Genomic DNA, 15010 nt, shown 5'->3' with positions numbered 1-15010 from the left:
CAGAAGGAAAACTGCTGTCTGATGCATGCTACATGTCAGTACCCAACATCAAATCCAAATGTGAAAAAGGGCACATCCTAGCTATTATTTTCTAAAGAAAAAGAAAGTATTCCTTACCAACCTGCATCTTCATTTATATTCCAAGTCCTCAAAGAATCTCCTCTCTACTTAACCTCATAACTTTACATTATCTCCATTAGACTAAGTAAATATTAAAAAAAACCCGACAGTACCTTAGGTGGGATAAGGCCCTGCAGCATATTAATGCTCTGCATAATCACAAAGGCTTCCAACATCTCAGTCTTGCACTGCAGAGACTGAATGGTGAAACGGTATAAGTCTGGGAATGATGAAGAATACAGCTGACGTAGAATTTCAGCTTCTTGGAAGGAACATCTTTTCAAAAATCCCTGTTAAAAAGCATGGTGAGAAAATAAATCTGATTCCCAATGCAAGTGTCAGCAAATTCTAAATGTCCAGTGAGCATGGAAAGTTGATTTCTTTTTGGGGGAGGCTCAGATTCCCTGCCTGTTGGGCAGGGTTTGGCTAGCAGAAAGTCAAACTTTACCCAAGTATGCATAATTCCTACTGGATATTAATCAGGGACACTGAAATAAAAAAGCACTTCAAAATTTTCAACAGCACAAAACCCGTTCTTTTCAAATATTTTTAATCACAATGGCTGTTTAAGGTATACAACAAATTTTCAAACAAACATCTTATGTACTGAACACAAGTTTGATTTATTTTGCACAATGTTAGTCCCTAGCAGTGATATAGGGTACCCCAGGGTAGTTGCAGAAAATATCAATATTTCAGGGGTGGTGTAAGGGACAAGGCCCAAGTGACTGTACTGTGGGCCTGGGCAACACCCCAGGAGAAGGCTCCAGAGGCAGCAACAGGCAATATAGGGCTTAAGAATAAAAAAAAAAAATCAGAAATCAGCTTTTTCTTACTGCTATTGTCTCCATTGCTTTCTTAAAGGGCAGAAAACTGGAATTAAACACTGAAAGTTTTGTTGAAAGCTATTACTACAGAACATTAGGTAGATTCTTGGGAGCTCTTACATTTCATCTTTACCAAGATATTTGCTACATTAAAAAATAACATAATAGGCTTAAGTCTCTAAATGCATCCTTCACTATAACATTACCAGCACTCACTCAAGATAAGGATTTTTTTTTTCCTGGTTTTTGGAAGATCATCGATGACATAAACAAGAAAAAAACCTCACTTTATAAATCACTTTGAAATTTGGATATGTTATATACTCTTCTTCTTCCCCAAACACACTTACAATATGTTATGCTTTTCTAAATTATTAATTCCATGCCAGAGGGAAAGCAACCATTGCTTGGTTCTTCATTTTACTTGTAGAAATGTTAACAGACAACCAAGGAAGAACATAATTTTTAAAATTACAGAAATTGATGCTGCATTGACTTTATTTCTGGTTCTAAATCTCAGCTGCAATTAATGTAAAGAAATATCAAGATAAATTATATTTTCTTTAGGATTTCTAGATTCCTAAATCATCCTGTTTACACTTTCTTCCTCCTTGGTCTTAAGCTGTACTAGGGGCTGCCAGGTAGTTAGTATTTTGACAACCAAGTTGTTCTTCAATTGCTTAAAATACCTTGAATTACAAATTTGCCCCAAAGTAAAATATCTCTGGTTTTAAGAGTGTGATATATTGACTATGTTCCCGAGGAAATTACATTATTCGCTACTGTATAAATTACCAGAAGCATTGATATATTAAATACTGTCTTATAAGTTTTCAGAGTGTAAAAGCTATTCCATAGCAAAAATCACAAAATCAGGTCCTGAAGTAACAGCAGCAAAGTGCTGAATTAGAAACCAGTAAAACTTTCAATACATATACAATCACTTAGCTAGAGTACCTCAAGGATAGGGCTCCAGGTGAGAACGGATGAACTCATGAATACCATCCCATTCCTTGAAACTGTTGCTGGAGAAGCATTATCAATATTATGAGGTTCAAAGACTATTTTGCAATTTGGTGCCATAGGTATTCGATCTCCATTTGCTAGTGTTAGAGTTCTGTTATCATCCAAGACAGAATTAAGATTCTCAATCCAAATAGCATCAACTGGACCATCCAGAACTATCCAGATGTGGTCACCTATAATCCAAAATAACATATAAAGATGCCTAAGGAACAGTTTCTTCTCTTCGCAAACAAATTTTGAACTAATTCTGAAATCACACACACACTCACAGAGCTAGAATCTCAGCTTTTAATACAATTACCATTTCCATCACTCAATTTCAGTGAAGTACTTCATTTTGTCAGCTATTGATAATAATTATCCATTGCTCAGTATATAAAGTGTGATCAGCATAAGTCATCAGTTCTTAATAGTCTGAAAAAGCTTTATGGATCTAATCTTCAACATAGTAATAAATCAGGTTTATTTCAACTTACATAAAACAAGATGAAGAAGATAGAAACTATAGATCTATTTAAAACCACCATTCATTTGTTTCCAAAGAGTTTATGTAAATGTAGTGAGATTAAATGAAAGGAACACTTGAAAAATCACTCTTTCAAATAGCATGCTCACTTTCACAAGTAAAAGAGGTCCATTAGGGGAAGATTCTTCTTGTCCATTCTCCTGCTTGTAAACTTGATCCAGCTCCCTTTGAAGTTCTTTCTAGCTCTTTCCATTTAGTAACAGAAATTTATTTTAAAGCCTGCCTCTGTTTCCTAGGAGAGTCTGGGTCTGTCCCTTGGGTACTGAGCAATAAGCCCTAGCTGCAAAGAGATCTCCCCTTAGCTTCTGGCTCCCATCCCTTTGGGAGTAGCCAGCCCTGCTGTGTGCATTGCTAGATAGCCCTTTAGTCAGAGATGGTCCCACTCTCATCTCCTTTCAGAGTCCTTACTATCTACACCTAGGTGGCCTGGTGCATTGCTAGTTATGAGCCAAGAAGGTTTCAGATGAGCAACTTTCTCACCTCTAGGGCAAAGAGTTCTATATTTAGAGTTTTTTCATAGCTACAATGCAGGTATCTCAGGCATGAGATGGTCTAGAGTTCACTTCACAAAGTGACATTAGAGAAGTGTTGCAAACAGTGAATCTGAGGAAGTCATGTGACTGTGCTAGTTTGTATTTCATGTGGAGGAGAAAAATACAAAAAACAACAGTTAATGCTATGCTACGTTCACAAGGGTGCTACATTTCTAGATTTGAAACAAAATCAACCAAGGTAAATTCAAAAGTATTTTCTTTTTTAAAAGCATCTGTAACCTTAAACACTTAAGAATTTTTGTATGAAAATTGATAGTGTCAAAAAATTGCTGCACTGCCAAAAAAAAAGTCCTTTTTTTCTTTTTCTTTTTTTCTCCCTTTAGTCCTTAAGGCCTAATGATAAGGTCACATATAATATGCAGAGAAAACAAGGAAGAACCTATCTAGCATCGAACTGTCATGGCCTCTCTTTTAGTTAATATAGCAGTCTAAGAATATATGCCAGCATTATTTTAGGCAGAAATTGGTTGCCTAAATAGAATTTAGTGCCATTTGAGATGGACTGTAAGTATGTGCAGGACTCACATGTATGACACAAGCATGATTCACACCCTTGTAGTAGAGCAGCTGGAGACCAGGTAGAAATCCTGACAGCACCAAAATTTTTTATAGTGTAGTAGTGTTGGAGGAGCTGACTCTTACCTTCCACTTTTCCTCCATAGAAGGGCCAATCATTTGAAAGAGAAGGATCAGCAAATTCAGTGAACTAGTATTTGCTACACTACACAGTTTGAACACAAAGCATTTAGCACAGAGACTATACAATAGACAGAATTCTTGCAGCAATATGCCAAAGTTTCCTTGTAAGTAAAAAAAAAATAAAGTCTGCTAATGTTGTTTGCAGTGATGTTCTGCAGCTTGTTTTTGTTTTGGAGGGAATTTTTTTTCACTATACCTTTTTTGGCTCTTAGCGTTTTTCTCCAGAGTGCTGAAAATATTCCATCTGTCCAATCATTTGTTGCCACATCAAGACAACCAAACATTTGTGGAGCTGTTATAGCTTTAGGATTCATTCTCATTTCACGATGTGGCTGTCCACAATCTATGAAGGCAGATCATCAGTTAGTTTTGGTATTTCTTTTCAACAGTCAGAGAACTGACAAATTCAAAATTGTTACACCCAAATTTATGTTTTAATATGCTCTCACCATTATAAAAAGTTGGGTATTTACATGGAAAACATACCTTTTGCTATACATCAGTATTTGTTAGTTTGAACCAACAAAATCTAAAATAGAAGAAAGTCCTGAAACTTTTGAAAGTACAATTCACGTTTCACAGATTAATTGGGAACAGAAGAGCAGAAAGATGAAATTTATTCAAGGTTTAGTTTAGTATTTTGAAGGTTTATCAAACAACAGAGCTTTAAAGCCTTGGATGCACTTTTTTTTTTAAATCCAATGACAAAACACCAGACAGATGCTTCACATGATTGTGTTCTTTTTTTCCCCTGTTGTGCACTTGCATACATCTTGGAATAGGCAAAGTATATGATATTGGTATATCCCTGTGAAGTCTCTTAGGCAGCTAAATTCTATCTAGCCATATAATGATCATATAACCTTTAAGTCTTCCTCACTAACAACAGCTTAAAAACTCCTATGCCAGACATCTTTAGAAAACCCAATATTAAAACTTAATCAGGAGGCAGTAATATGGTGTTGAAAGAAGGAGCTAAAAAAATGGCTTATCTTAAAATCTTACTCATAATCAAAGTTTATTAACATGTAACTTAGAAGCCTGGCAAACCATGTAGTTTCACTTTTCATGAGGTTATGTAGAAGATCAGCTTGGAATTGGTATTGCAGCAGCTTTATCTTAGTAGTAGTACACATCTCAGTGCTATAGAAATATAGGAAAATAGTATAACACAACTATCTGTTCTTTCTACTTTTTTTTCCTAAATGGAACAGCCATTTATACTGCAAAGTAGAGCTTACAGTGTTTCTTAAGCACAGTAAGGTACTGCAGGGATGAGAGCCTGCTTGAACTATTTATTACAGAAACTATTTATTTCTGGAAAATTGTATAAGCAGCCTACTGAAGCCTGTGACAAGTTTACCTCAAAAGGTATGTTTTTTCTCCAACAGCTATGAGCTTTTAGCTTAATAAGATCAAACAGAAGTTCTTCCACTAACATTTTCGTCTAGAAGTACCAGGGACAAAAACACACACTCCTCAAGGCTCCAGCCACGGCACAAAATGAATACCCTTGAAGACTTTGTCACTGCCTAAACGAGGCGCTATCTCCTAGGAGCAACAAATTATAGAAGCAGCTATTTTATACTGCAAGACCCTGTCTTGTGAATTTTGTTCAAAAAGGACTAAACACTTATGATTAGAGGAAGGTTTCATCGTTATCTCAATGAAATGTGGGAGATGCTTTAATCACTTGTCTGAGCTGTCTACCCAGACAGTACCCCTTTCTCAGCCTTTCTAGAATAAGGACTTCTGATATAAGTATCAAAATATAGCAATAAGACAGGTATTATTTGACTTTGTCAATCATTTTTAAGCTTTTAATATACTACCATACTAATTAGCATCACAACACATAAACTGATTCTTCTAGTAATATATTATCATAGTGAAGTAACCGAGGCTTTCTCTGAAGAAACAATGTGGTTTAAAGTTTATAATATAACAGTTTAACAACAGTTTACAATAAAAATACTCACATACCTGTCATGGCTTTCATTAAAGTGTGAATGCAAACAGTTTTTCCTGCACCACTAGGTCCTAGTGTCATCAATCCATGCCTTACTCTCTGGGTTTCAAAAAGTTGGATGATTTTCAGTTTCCAAGGAGGATGACAAACAAGTCCAGCTTCCTCCACCTATAGACCCGTGATGGAAAACCAAATTACTGTTATTTTAGTGTACAAGATATTTTGATTTTTTTTTTTAAAAAAAACACAACTATCATCAGGAGACTATTTGTCAAGGTTTTCTGTATATAAAACACTGGAAAGAGAAGGGATATTTGATATTTAAATATGTATTCAGAAGAAAAAAGATAACCATAAGATCTTATGGTTAAAAAATAATTTTAAGGAAAAGCCAATAATTTTAGAAACACTCTTGCTAGCAATGTCTTTCACAGCCTCACAGCATTTTCACTTGCCTCTCAGAACAGTTGCCTTTTTATTACAAAGACTTGTGTTTCTAAATGCTTGCAATAGCACAAAAGTTTTCCTGTAAAACATTTTGTTAAATATTTCTCTGTATACAGTCTTTTGAGTAACTTCCTAATAACATCCTTCTAAAACAAGACAAGACATGATGTTTTAGTATCAAATATCATATGCATGTTTACTACTTTTTACTAGTTTCAAGCTTAAAGAAATTATCTCACTGTAATGGTATTTCTGTTGTTTGTGAAAGTGACTCAGCTGGAAGTGAACAAGAAAGTTTTTAGCCAGTAGAGAAAAGCTAGAACTATTTCTTAGGGATTCATAGCACACTGTATGTTTTTGACAGTAAAAAAAAAATAAAAATCTAAAAACTCAAGACCATGTTATAAAAGTGAAGCCCTCAAAATAATAATTTTATCTTCATTCAAGTATCATTTCTGTTTTTAAAGTATGTTCCACAAAAAATGTCAGAAAGTATTGTCAGTAAAAAGAGGACTAACTTTTTACTGATAAGATAAAACTCGGCTTTCACAATTACTGTCAGTCAGTTAGAACCATGGAACTGTCACAACTACTTGCTATTTTACTTGCATATTGAAGTTCATGTCAGTTCAATTTATTTGTCTTGCTCTGCTAGGAAGCCAAGAACAGAAGGCAGCACAAGATGAATCCATCAACAGCAATCATGAAGTATATGTTGCCAACAACTCCTCATTGCCATGAACACCACTGTTGAAGTAATGGAGTTTGCAAAGCGCAACAAAGACATCAGATGCACCATGTTCATGGATACATGGTAAAATTCTGTTATCATTTAGATCTTAACAGCTCTCGTAGTTGACACAAAACCAGCCAATCTGTCTTTCTTTCCAGTATAGAATATAGCTTTCTGACTTGTTTCCAGAGACCACATACATACAGTAATATATCCAGAATCCAATAATGCACATATCTGTGTGCACAGAACATATCTGAACTGATTTCTTTCTTCACATAAAACAAGATGGTCATGTTAGCTATTTCTTCACTTTAATCCAATGTCATCAGTGGAGACTGGTCTTAATTTCTAACACTCATGGATTCTATAATAATCTTGTAGACTAGGCATTTCCCTTTTTGAAAAAGAAGCATGTTCACAAGCAGGCTTGACATGTCCTCAAAAGATCTTCTGTTAACAGTTGTACGTATGTACTGGATCTTGTTGGAATGGAGTTAATTTTCTTCACAGTAGTCCATATGGTGTCATGTGATTTGTGATCACAAGTGTTGATAACACAAAAGTCTTGATTTTTGCTGCACTGTGCTCACACAGCATCAAGGCCTTCTCTCTTTCTCACACCACCCTGTCAGCAAGTAGGCCAGGGGTGGGTAAGAGATTGGGAAGGAATACAGGTGGGACAGCTGGCTGACTGACCCAAGGAATACTCCATACCATAGAATCATAGAATAGCTTGGGCCGGAAGGGAGCTTTAAAGGTCATCTAGGCTTAAAGGTCATCAGCCCCCCGTGTGGTGACAACATCGTTCTCAGCAATAAAATTGGGGAGATGTTTCTCCAAAGTAGCCATTGCTCAGAGACTGGTGGGCACCAGTCTGCTGGTGGCGAGCAACTGCTTTTGCATCACTTGTTTCTTTTTCTTTTTTTTCTTCATTTATTAAACTGTCTTGATCTAGACCCATGAGCTTTTTCCCCTCTCTTTTCCCCTTCTGAATCTCTCCCACAGCACACTGGGGGAAAGTGAATAAGTGACTGGGGGCTGGCTTAGCTGCCAGCTGGGGTCAACCCACCACAACATGTAAACATAGAAAACCACTTTAATTCAAGTAACAATTTCTTCATTATGGTATTTTTCCAAGAACTCCTGCCTCCCTTCCCTAACACAAATAGTCCTCTTAAACTTGATTCTGTCCTAACCTGGCAGAGCTCAGAGAGTTGTGAACAATGGAGCAGAGTGTAGAAGGAGGCCTGTAGCTAGCAGGGTTCCCCAGGGGTCAGTACTGGATCCAGTCCTGTTCAACTTATTCAGCAATGACCTGGGTGAAGGGACAGAGCGTACCCTCCGCAAGTCTGATGATGTGTGTCTGATGACACACCAGAAGGCTGCTCTGTCATTCAGCCAGACCTGGGCAGGCTGGAGAGTTTGGCAGAGAGGAAACTAATGAAGCTCCACAAAGGCAAGTGTAGGGTCCTGCACCTAAGGAGGAACAACCCCATGTACCAGTACAGGCTGGGGCTGACCTGCTGGAAGGCAGCTCTGGGGTGAAGGACCAGGGAGTGCTGGTGGACAGCAATTTGCCTATGAGCCAGCAGTGTGCCCTGGTGGCTAAGAAGGCCAATGGGATCCTGGGCTGCATCAGAAGGAGCGTGACCAGCAGGTCAAGGGAGGTGATCCTGCCCCTCTGCTCTGCCCTGGTGAGGCCGCATCTGGAGTGCTGTGTCCAGTTCTAGGCTCCCCAGTTCAAGAGAGACAGGGAGCTACTGGAGAGGGTCTTTGTAGCGGAGGTCTACAAAGGTGATTAGGGGACTGGAACATCTCCCTTACCAGGAATGGCTGAGAGAGCTGGGCCTGTTTAGCCTGGAGAAGAGAAGATGGAGAGGGGATCTTATCGATGCCTACAAATATCTTAAGAGTGAGTGTTGAAAGGATGGTCCCAGACTCTTTTCAGTAGTACCCAGTGACAGGACAAGTGGCAAAGGACACAAACTGACTTCTGAATGTGAAGAAGAACTTCTTTACCTTGAGGGTGACTCCTTCTGTGGAGACTCAAAACCTGCCTGGATGCAACTCTGTGCAACTTGCTCTAGGAGAACCTGCTTTACCAGGGGGGTTGTACTAGATGATCTCCAGAGGTCACTTCCAACTCTGACCATTCTGTGATTCTGTGAATCTAAGCTAGCTGTTTTCATTGTACTGAATCACTATAGCTTTGAAAACACAGCAGAGAGATCCATTCAATAAAACCTCAATTTACTTACAAGACAAACAGGATGGCCTACTATTTCTAGTTTCTCCAGATTTTAAGTTCTAACAATATGAGAAAAATATGCCTAAAGAAGCTAGCAAAATTTCCAAACACTGTCCTAGCACCAAAAAGGCACAACGGGATCCCTAAGTTCTGAAATTTTGATAAATTTTGTTTTGCATAAGATCATCACAGTGCCTAAAGCTCTTCAAGTTTCAAAGCCTGCTTCGGTACAGGCTGACATTACACCCTACTTAGAAGCAAATGATAATGGTTGTTAAAATGGTTGACACTTTCTGTGACTGGCTTCACAGATCACCAACAGTAGAGCTATGAAGAACACGTTATGAAGACCTCTTTTTAACTTAGTAGGAAATGACAAATTAAAGCATGAGATTCAAGTTCTTCATAGTTTCTCCTAAGAAAAGCTTAATTTGTGAACCCTTTTTTAAAGCCAACTGCATAAATTACAGAAAGTAAAACAGTTATATATACATTAGCTGCTGATTCAACTCTTCCTTGTTAGGAAAACCAGAAGCAGATCTCCTTACTTATAACCAATCAGATTAAATATAAATGAATGAAAAGTCATGTACTAAGATCCTTGAGAACTGCACTTCTGGTTTTCAGTTTTCTCATTTTGGGGTTTTTTGATGATTTGTGAGTTTTTTATATCTCTGTTTAACTATCAGATAATTATCTGAGGAATTACTGAAATTCTGGAGAAGAGTTTAATAAAGGTGATGATTTAAGTGTACATACTTCATTAGCCTTCTATATCCCACTGATATTCTTAGGTTGGCCCTATTGAAATGTTCCAAAAGATCTAATGGGAGATGAAACAGAGGAAATGTCATTCTAGGTAAATCTTTTCTCAAGCTCATGCTCCACTCATTAGACTTTATATGAATATTAAATGCTGGGTCATATAAGGCTAGTGTATATACATACATTTTTCAAATTGGTCACCACATACTATTTACAAGAAAACTATGGGACACCACAATCACAATTAACTGGCATCCTTAAATAATAAGGTTAATAGTAATACGTCAATGGTAAAGATTTATGGAAAAGCTTACTCTTCCTCTAAATAGTAAAACCTGTTATTGCCAGCTGGGTAGATTCAACACCAATAATTTTCTTAGATGTCACATCATAACAGTTATGCCACAGCAGCACAGATCAAGAGAAACATCACCTGTTTGTCAATGGCAGCTTCCAGTTCAGGACAGCCTACTTTATCAAGATGGATATCTGGAAATAGATCTTCAATTAGACTCAGGAATAAAGGTTCATCTTCATCAATCTAGTGAAAATCAGGAGGAAAACCCCACAAATTAAAACCTATTTTATTTATTCCAGCATCTTAAGAAAAAATCCCTAACTCTTGCAGAGCTAAAGAAATATTTGAAAACATCGGAAATCATCCATGGTAACCCTCTAGGTGCTAAACACTTTAGCAGGACACAACAGGAGATCATGTGGTGCTTCAAATTATCAAAAACTATTGAAAATAAACTACTAACATATGGATTGAATTTATTAAAGTAAATTTTAGCAATAACATTTACACAAATAGTAAATTAGTCTAAAGTGCAGAAAGAAGATAATGAAGGAGATGAAATATCACAGTAACAGAACAGGGTTTTTTAGCTATTTAAGACAGATGAGTTAGTACTCATTACTATGAATAACAGATTATTTCAAAAGAGTGACTAAATACTTTAGGTCAAAGAGGCTGCTATATAGACTTCTATTTGGTCACTTATTTCTATAGGTAGCAGGGCAAATATGTAAAAAAAAATTCTGAAAAATTCAAGGTGTGTTTCAACCCAGGCAGGCAGCCAAGCACCACACAACTCCTCACACACGCCTTCACCAGCCCCTACCATACAAGGTACTATGAACAAAATTAACTCTATCCCAGCTAAAACCAGTACCCAAGACCATCCAGAGAATGGAACATTCCCAAGGTAGCTTCAGTGTAAAGGCCACACCCAGTCTTCTAGTGACCACCTTAACAGATTTAAATTGTATTTCCAAAAAACCCCACAGAGCTCCTAAATGCAGTTTAATTAATTTACCAGGCCCTCAGAACTTACTAGTTTAGACAGGTTCATGTCTCTCAGTACACGCATGACAATGGTAGACTCGGTATCTGTCGGATTTGCTCTTTTTGCTGCTCCTAATGTACGTAGTACTGACAATATATTTCGCAAGCCAAAATCATAATGCACCTAGAAGATATGCAAAGTTTGGGGAAATTTTTCCCAAAGTTAACAGGGGTGAAGCAATTCTTATTTATCATCTAAGGTATGAATATGTATGAGAAGTGGTACATGTGGCACAAATGCTTCCTAACGTTCAGCAACGAGTCTTTGGCTGCATGACTATGAGCAACTTCCTTCCCCACCTCTGCTACCATCTACTAAACTGTAAGGCGTGACAGAAAAAAGAAATGTAATCACAAGTCTTTGAACTGTGATAAGGTTCCCAAGCACTATTAAGAAATAAACTGGCAGTATTATTTTGTATTCTCTGTGGACCTTGGAAACTGAGTTTATTTGAGAAACATCTAAAAAAGTACCAGCAGCAAGCCAAATGCCTCTCAATCTCCTCTATAAGACCAACTAATATATAAGCCCTTTATTTGCCCCAGTTATCACCATTCATTAACCCTAAATGTTAATAATAAGCGATGTTCTGAATGACAGTCACATTCTTGTACAGATAACTGTAGAAGGAGTTAATTCTCCAGGACAGCAGAGGGTTGCACTACTAAACTGCAAGTGTCATCTAGCTTACTTAGTGAACATGAACTTTTCCATTTTCTTCACACAGATACTAATAATTTGTGATGCCAGATATAGTTTTTCCCTAAGATAATTTTTCCTCCTATGAAAATAATCACCTGCTTTGACAGTTGTTCTTCACAGAGCTTGTACAGTGTAAAGAATTTCCTTGCCAATACAACATTGGCAATGAAACCACAACTAGCTAATTTAACACGAATTATGATTTGACGATCAGGAACCATCATAGCCACTGAACGGAAGTTGATCTTCAAATTTTCAGGGAGTTCTTGCCGTCCAGCATATCCTGGATTCTGGAGAAAAGAATCAGTTTTGAAGTTGACTGCACCTTGCACAAACAGAATCAGCAAAGGAGCATCATTCGACCAAAATAGGTTTTTGGCTTTAAAACACATGTAAAAATGAATCAATATCCACATTTCCCAGCCATGTTTGTACAGCATTTTAGCCTCTCTTGCATCTATAAGGTATGAAAAATGTTCCACCTAAACACTTCAGAACTGTATTTGTCCTGTTTTTACTGGCTACTTCTACCTATATCTCTACAGCCATTTTTCTCTACTTGTAGCAAAAAAGCATACTTTGGGAACCAGGATGTAGCATGCAGAAGTAATCTGACATTGAGATGATAACTTGTATTTACAGTGCTGGCTGCATTTGTTAATTGCATGTTTTTGATGTCACTAAAACAAGACCCTGTAAACTGTCTTTGCAGTAACGCTCTATCTTCTCAAACTGTCAGCGACAACTAAGAGCCAATTGACATAAGAGTTAGCAAGCACATTTAACACACCAAGTCAGAAGCAATTACTGTACAATCACCACTGGCATATTAGAAATCTACCAAATACCTACCATAGTAAGAAAGATGCCAAATTCTGGATTCATTTCCACATTATCTCCATCAGTAAAAATAAAGGTTTTTTTACGTTCCTTCTTACATGTCAACACAATTGCAATTTGCTGTGCAGCTACTGATAGTACTGGTAAATCGATACGATTGAATTCATCAAAGCAACCCCAGGAGCCAGACTGAGCAAGACCTTCCAAGAGAAAAGCAACTAAGTATCTGACCATTCTGTTGTTAACTGTTAACCCCTTTTTTGTGCAGTTCATAAGACAAAATTCATGTTAGTCTACCTCAGAAATAAAAATAAGTTTATTGTTCAGGGTTGGGAAAGGGACGAGGAGAAGAGTTCAATTCTTTTTCAAGCAAGAATTCACAGTTTCAAAAGTCCTCAAGCTTATCTAGGATACTACATCCTTCAATTTCTGCTCCTTCTCTAAGTATCTTGAGTATTTTCCTGTTCCTCTCTACCCTCCAAAAAAAAATAATGCCCACAATAAGTCTATGAAAATATGATGGGTTGTCAATAGCTTATTGCACAGATTAAAATGAACAATAACGTTCCTTTCACCTGGAAAGAAGTTACGGGTCAGTCTGTGCCAGAACTGCATTCTTCCTCAGATGTTTTGGGGAAAACAAAACAAAAAAAACCCACCATCAACACAGTTACTTGCAACAATACAACAGTCAAGGACTGCCACTTGATTTCTAACTCAGTATCTGCCCTGACCAACAGGTATCAATTTCAGGTGCCTAAAAAAAAAAATGTCACCTTTATCTAACTTCACTGAGCTGTGCCAATTGTTTTTAACATACATAGTGCTATTCATGCACTCCCTTCAATAATAAGAACTTTGAAGGAAACAAAATACAGAAATCCAAATCTGACACATTCCACTAGTTCTGCAATAAATGTCAGTTTTTTCTTTTTGTACTGGCAGTCCTCCTTGATGATTTTAAGTGTCTTTATGTATCCCTTCATAAACTGTCTTACGTTTTCAGACATTTCTATTTCTTGGGGACAATGTTGCAATATTTTATTACTTGAATTTATTCAAAGACTGAAAACCACCTGCCAATTATGTTTTAAAAAGATGTTCTCTTAGCTTTTGTAATTTTCACATAGTTCATAGAATTATATAACCACAGAAAATCCTGAGTTGTTAAACACTCAGGACAATCAAGTCCAACTCTTGACTCCACACAGGGCTACCTAAAAGTTAAACAATACATCTAAGAGTGTTGTCCAAACGCTACTTGAACACCAACAGGCTTGGGGCCCTGCCTACTTCCTTGGGGAGCTTGTTCCAGTGCTTGATCACGCTCTCAGTGAAGAACATTTTCCTAACATCAAATCGTAACTTCGCCTGATGCAACTTTAAGCAATTCCCTCACATCCTATCACCAGATTTCAGAGAGAAGAGATCATCAGCTCCCTTCTCTGCTGCCCTTCATGAGGAAGCTGTAGACAGCAATGAGGGCACCCCTCAGTCTCCTTTTCTCTAAGCTGAACAAACAGAGTATATTCAGCTGTTCCTCATAAGTCATGCCCTCTAGTCCTTTCACCATCTTTGTTGCTCTCCTTTGGACACATTCTAATATTTTAATATACTTCTTACATTGTTGATGCCAAATCTGCACACAATACTTGAGGTGAAGCCACTCCAGTGCTGAGTATAGTGGGACAATTACTTCTTTTGACCAGTTATACAGTGCTTAATGTACGTCAGGATACAGGTAACCCTTTGGGCCAATATCTTACCTTTAATTCACATATTACCTTTGAAGATCCTCCCAAGTCCTCGAAAATCCATCTGGTCTGAACAGTTGAAGACCACTACGTATTTTCCAAGGCACCGTCCCATGTCTTTGATGGTTTCAGTTTTTCCAGTTCCTGCAGGTCCCACAGGTGCTCCACCCATGCTCATGCCTAAAGCTTGAGCCAAAGTAATGTAACATCTAAAAGGCAAAAGGCTGTCATCACTTAATTGGCTGCAGTGCACAGTCTTCTGTATAGTGCCAGAGAAACTTACTAAAAAGTGTTACATGAGGGAAGTCTGATATAAGGAGACAGGGAAACTGCTGAGAAGACATGCCTCTAATAACAACCTAAATCAGTAAGAAGACTTCACTCGGCCTCTGATACAGGTAATATTAAGGTTCATCTCCTCATACATAAAGCGGAAGAACAGATAATC

At 37.5% G+C, this 15010-nt stretch overlaps 1 protein-coding gene across 1 annotated transcript in view; it reads right to left on the bottom strand.

Moving 5' to 3' along the window:
* DNAH5 (dynein axonemal heavy chain 5) overlaps positions 1-15010 on the bottom strand; it is a 120194-nt gene that overhangs the window by 53658 nt on the left and 51526 nt on the right. Inside the window, 9 exon segments of the mRNA XM_056331804.1 lie at positions 234-410; positions 1905-2146; positions 3949-4095; positions 5736-5889; positions 10351-10458; positions 11255-11389; positions 12064-12258; positions 12821-13008; positions 14593-14771. Of these exon segments, the coding sequence (XP_056187779.1) occupies positions 234-410; positions 1905-2146; positions 3949-4095; positions 5736-5889; positions 10351-10458; positions 11255-11389; positions 12064-12258; positions 12821-13008; positions 14593-14771 (1525 nt within the window).

Source organism: Falco biarmicus, chromosome 3 (genome assembly GCF_023638135.1).
Source record: "Falco biarmicus isolate bFalBia1 chromosome 3, bFalBia1.pri, whole genome shotgun sequence".
Lineage (NCBI taxonomy): Eukaryota > Metazoa > Chordata > Aves > Falconiformes > Falconidae > Falco > Falco biarmicus.
This window is presented reverse-complemented; position numbering and strand designations above follow the sequence as displayed.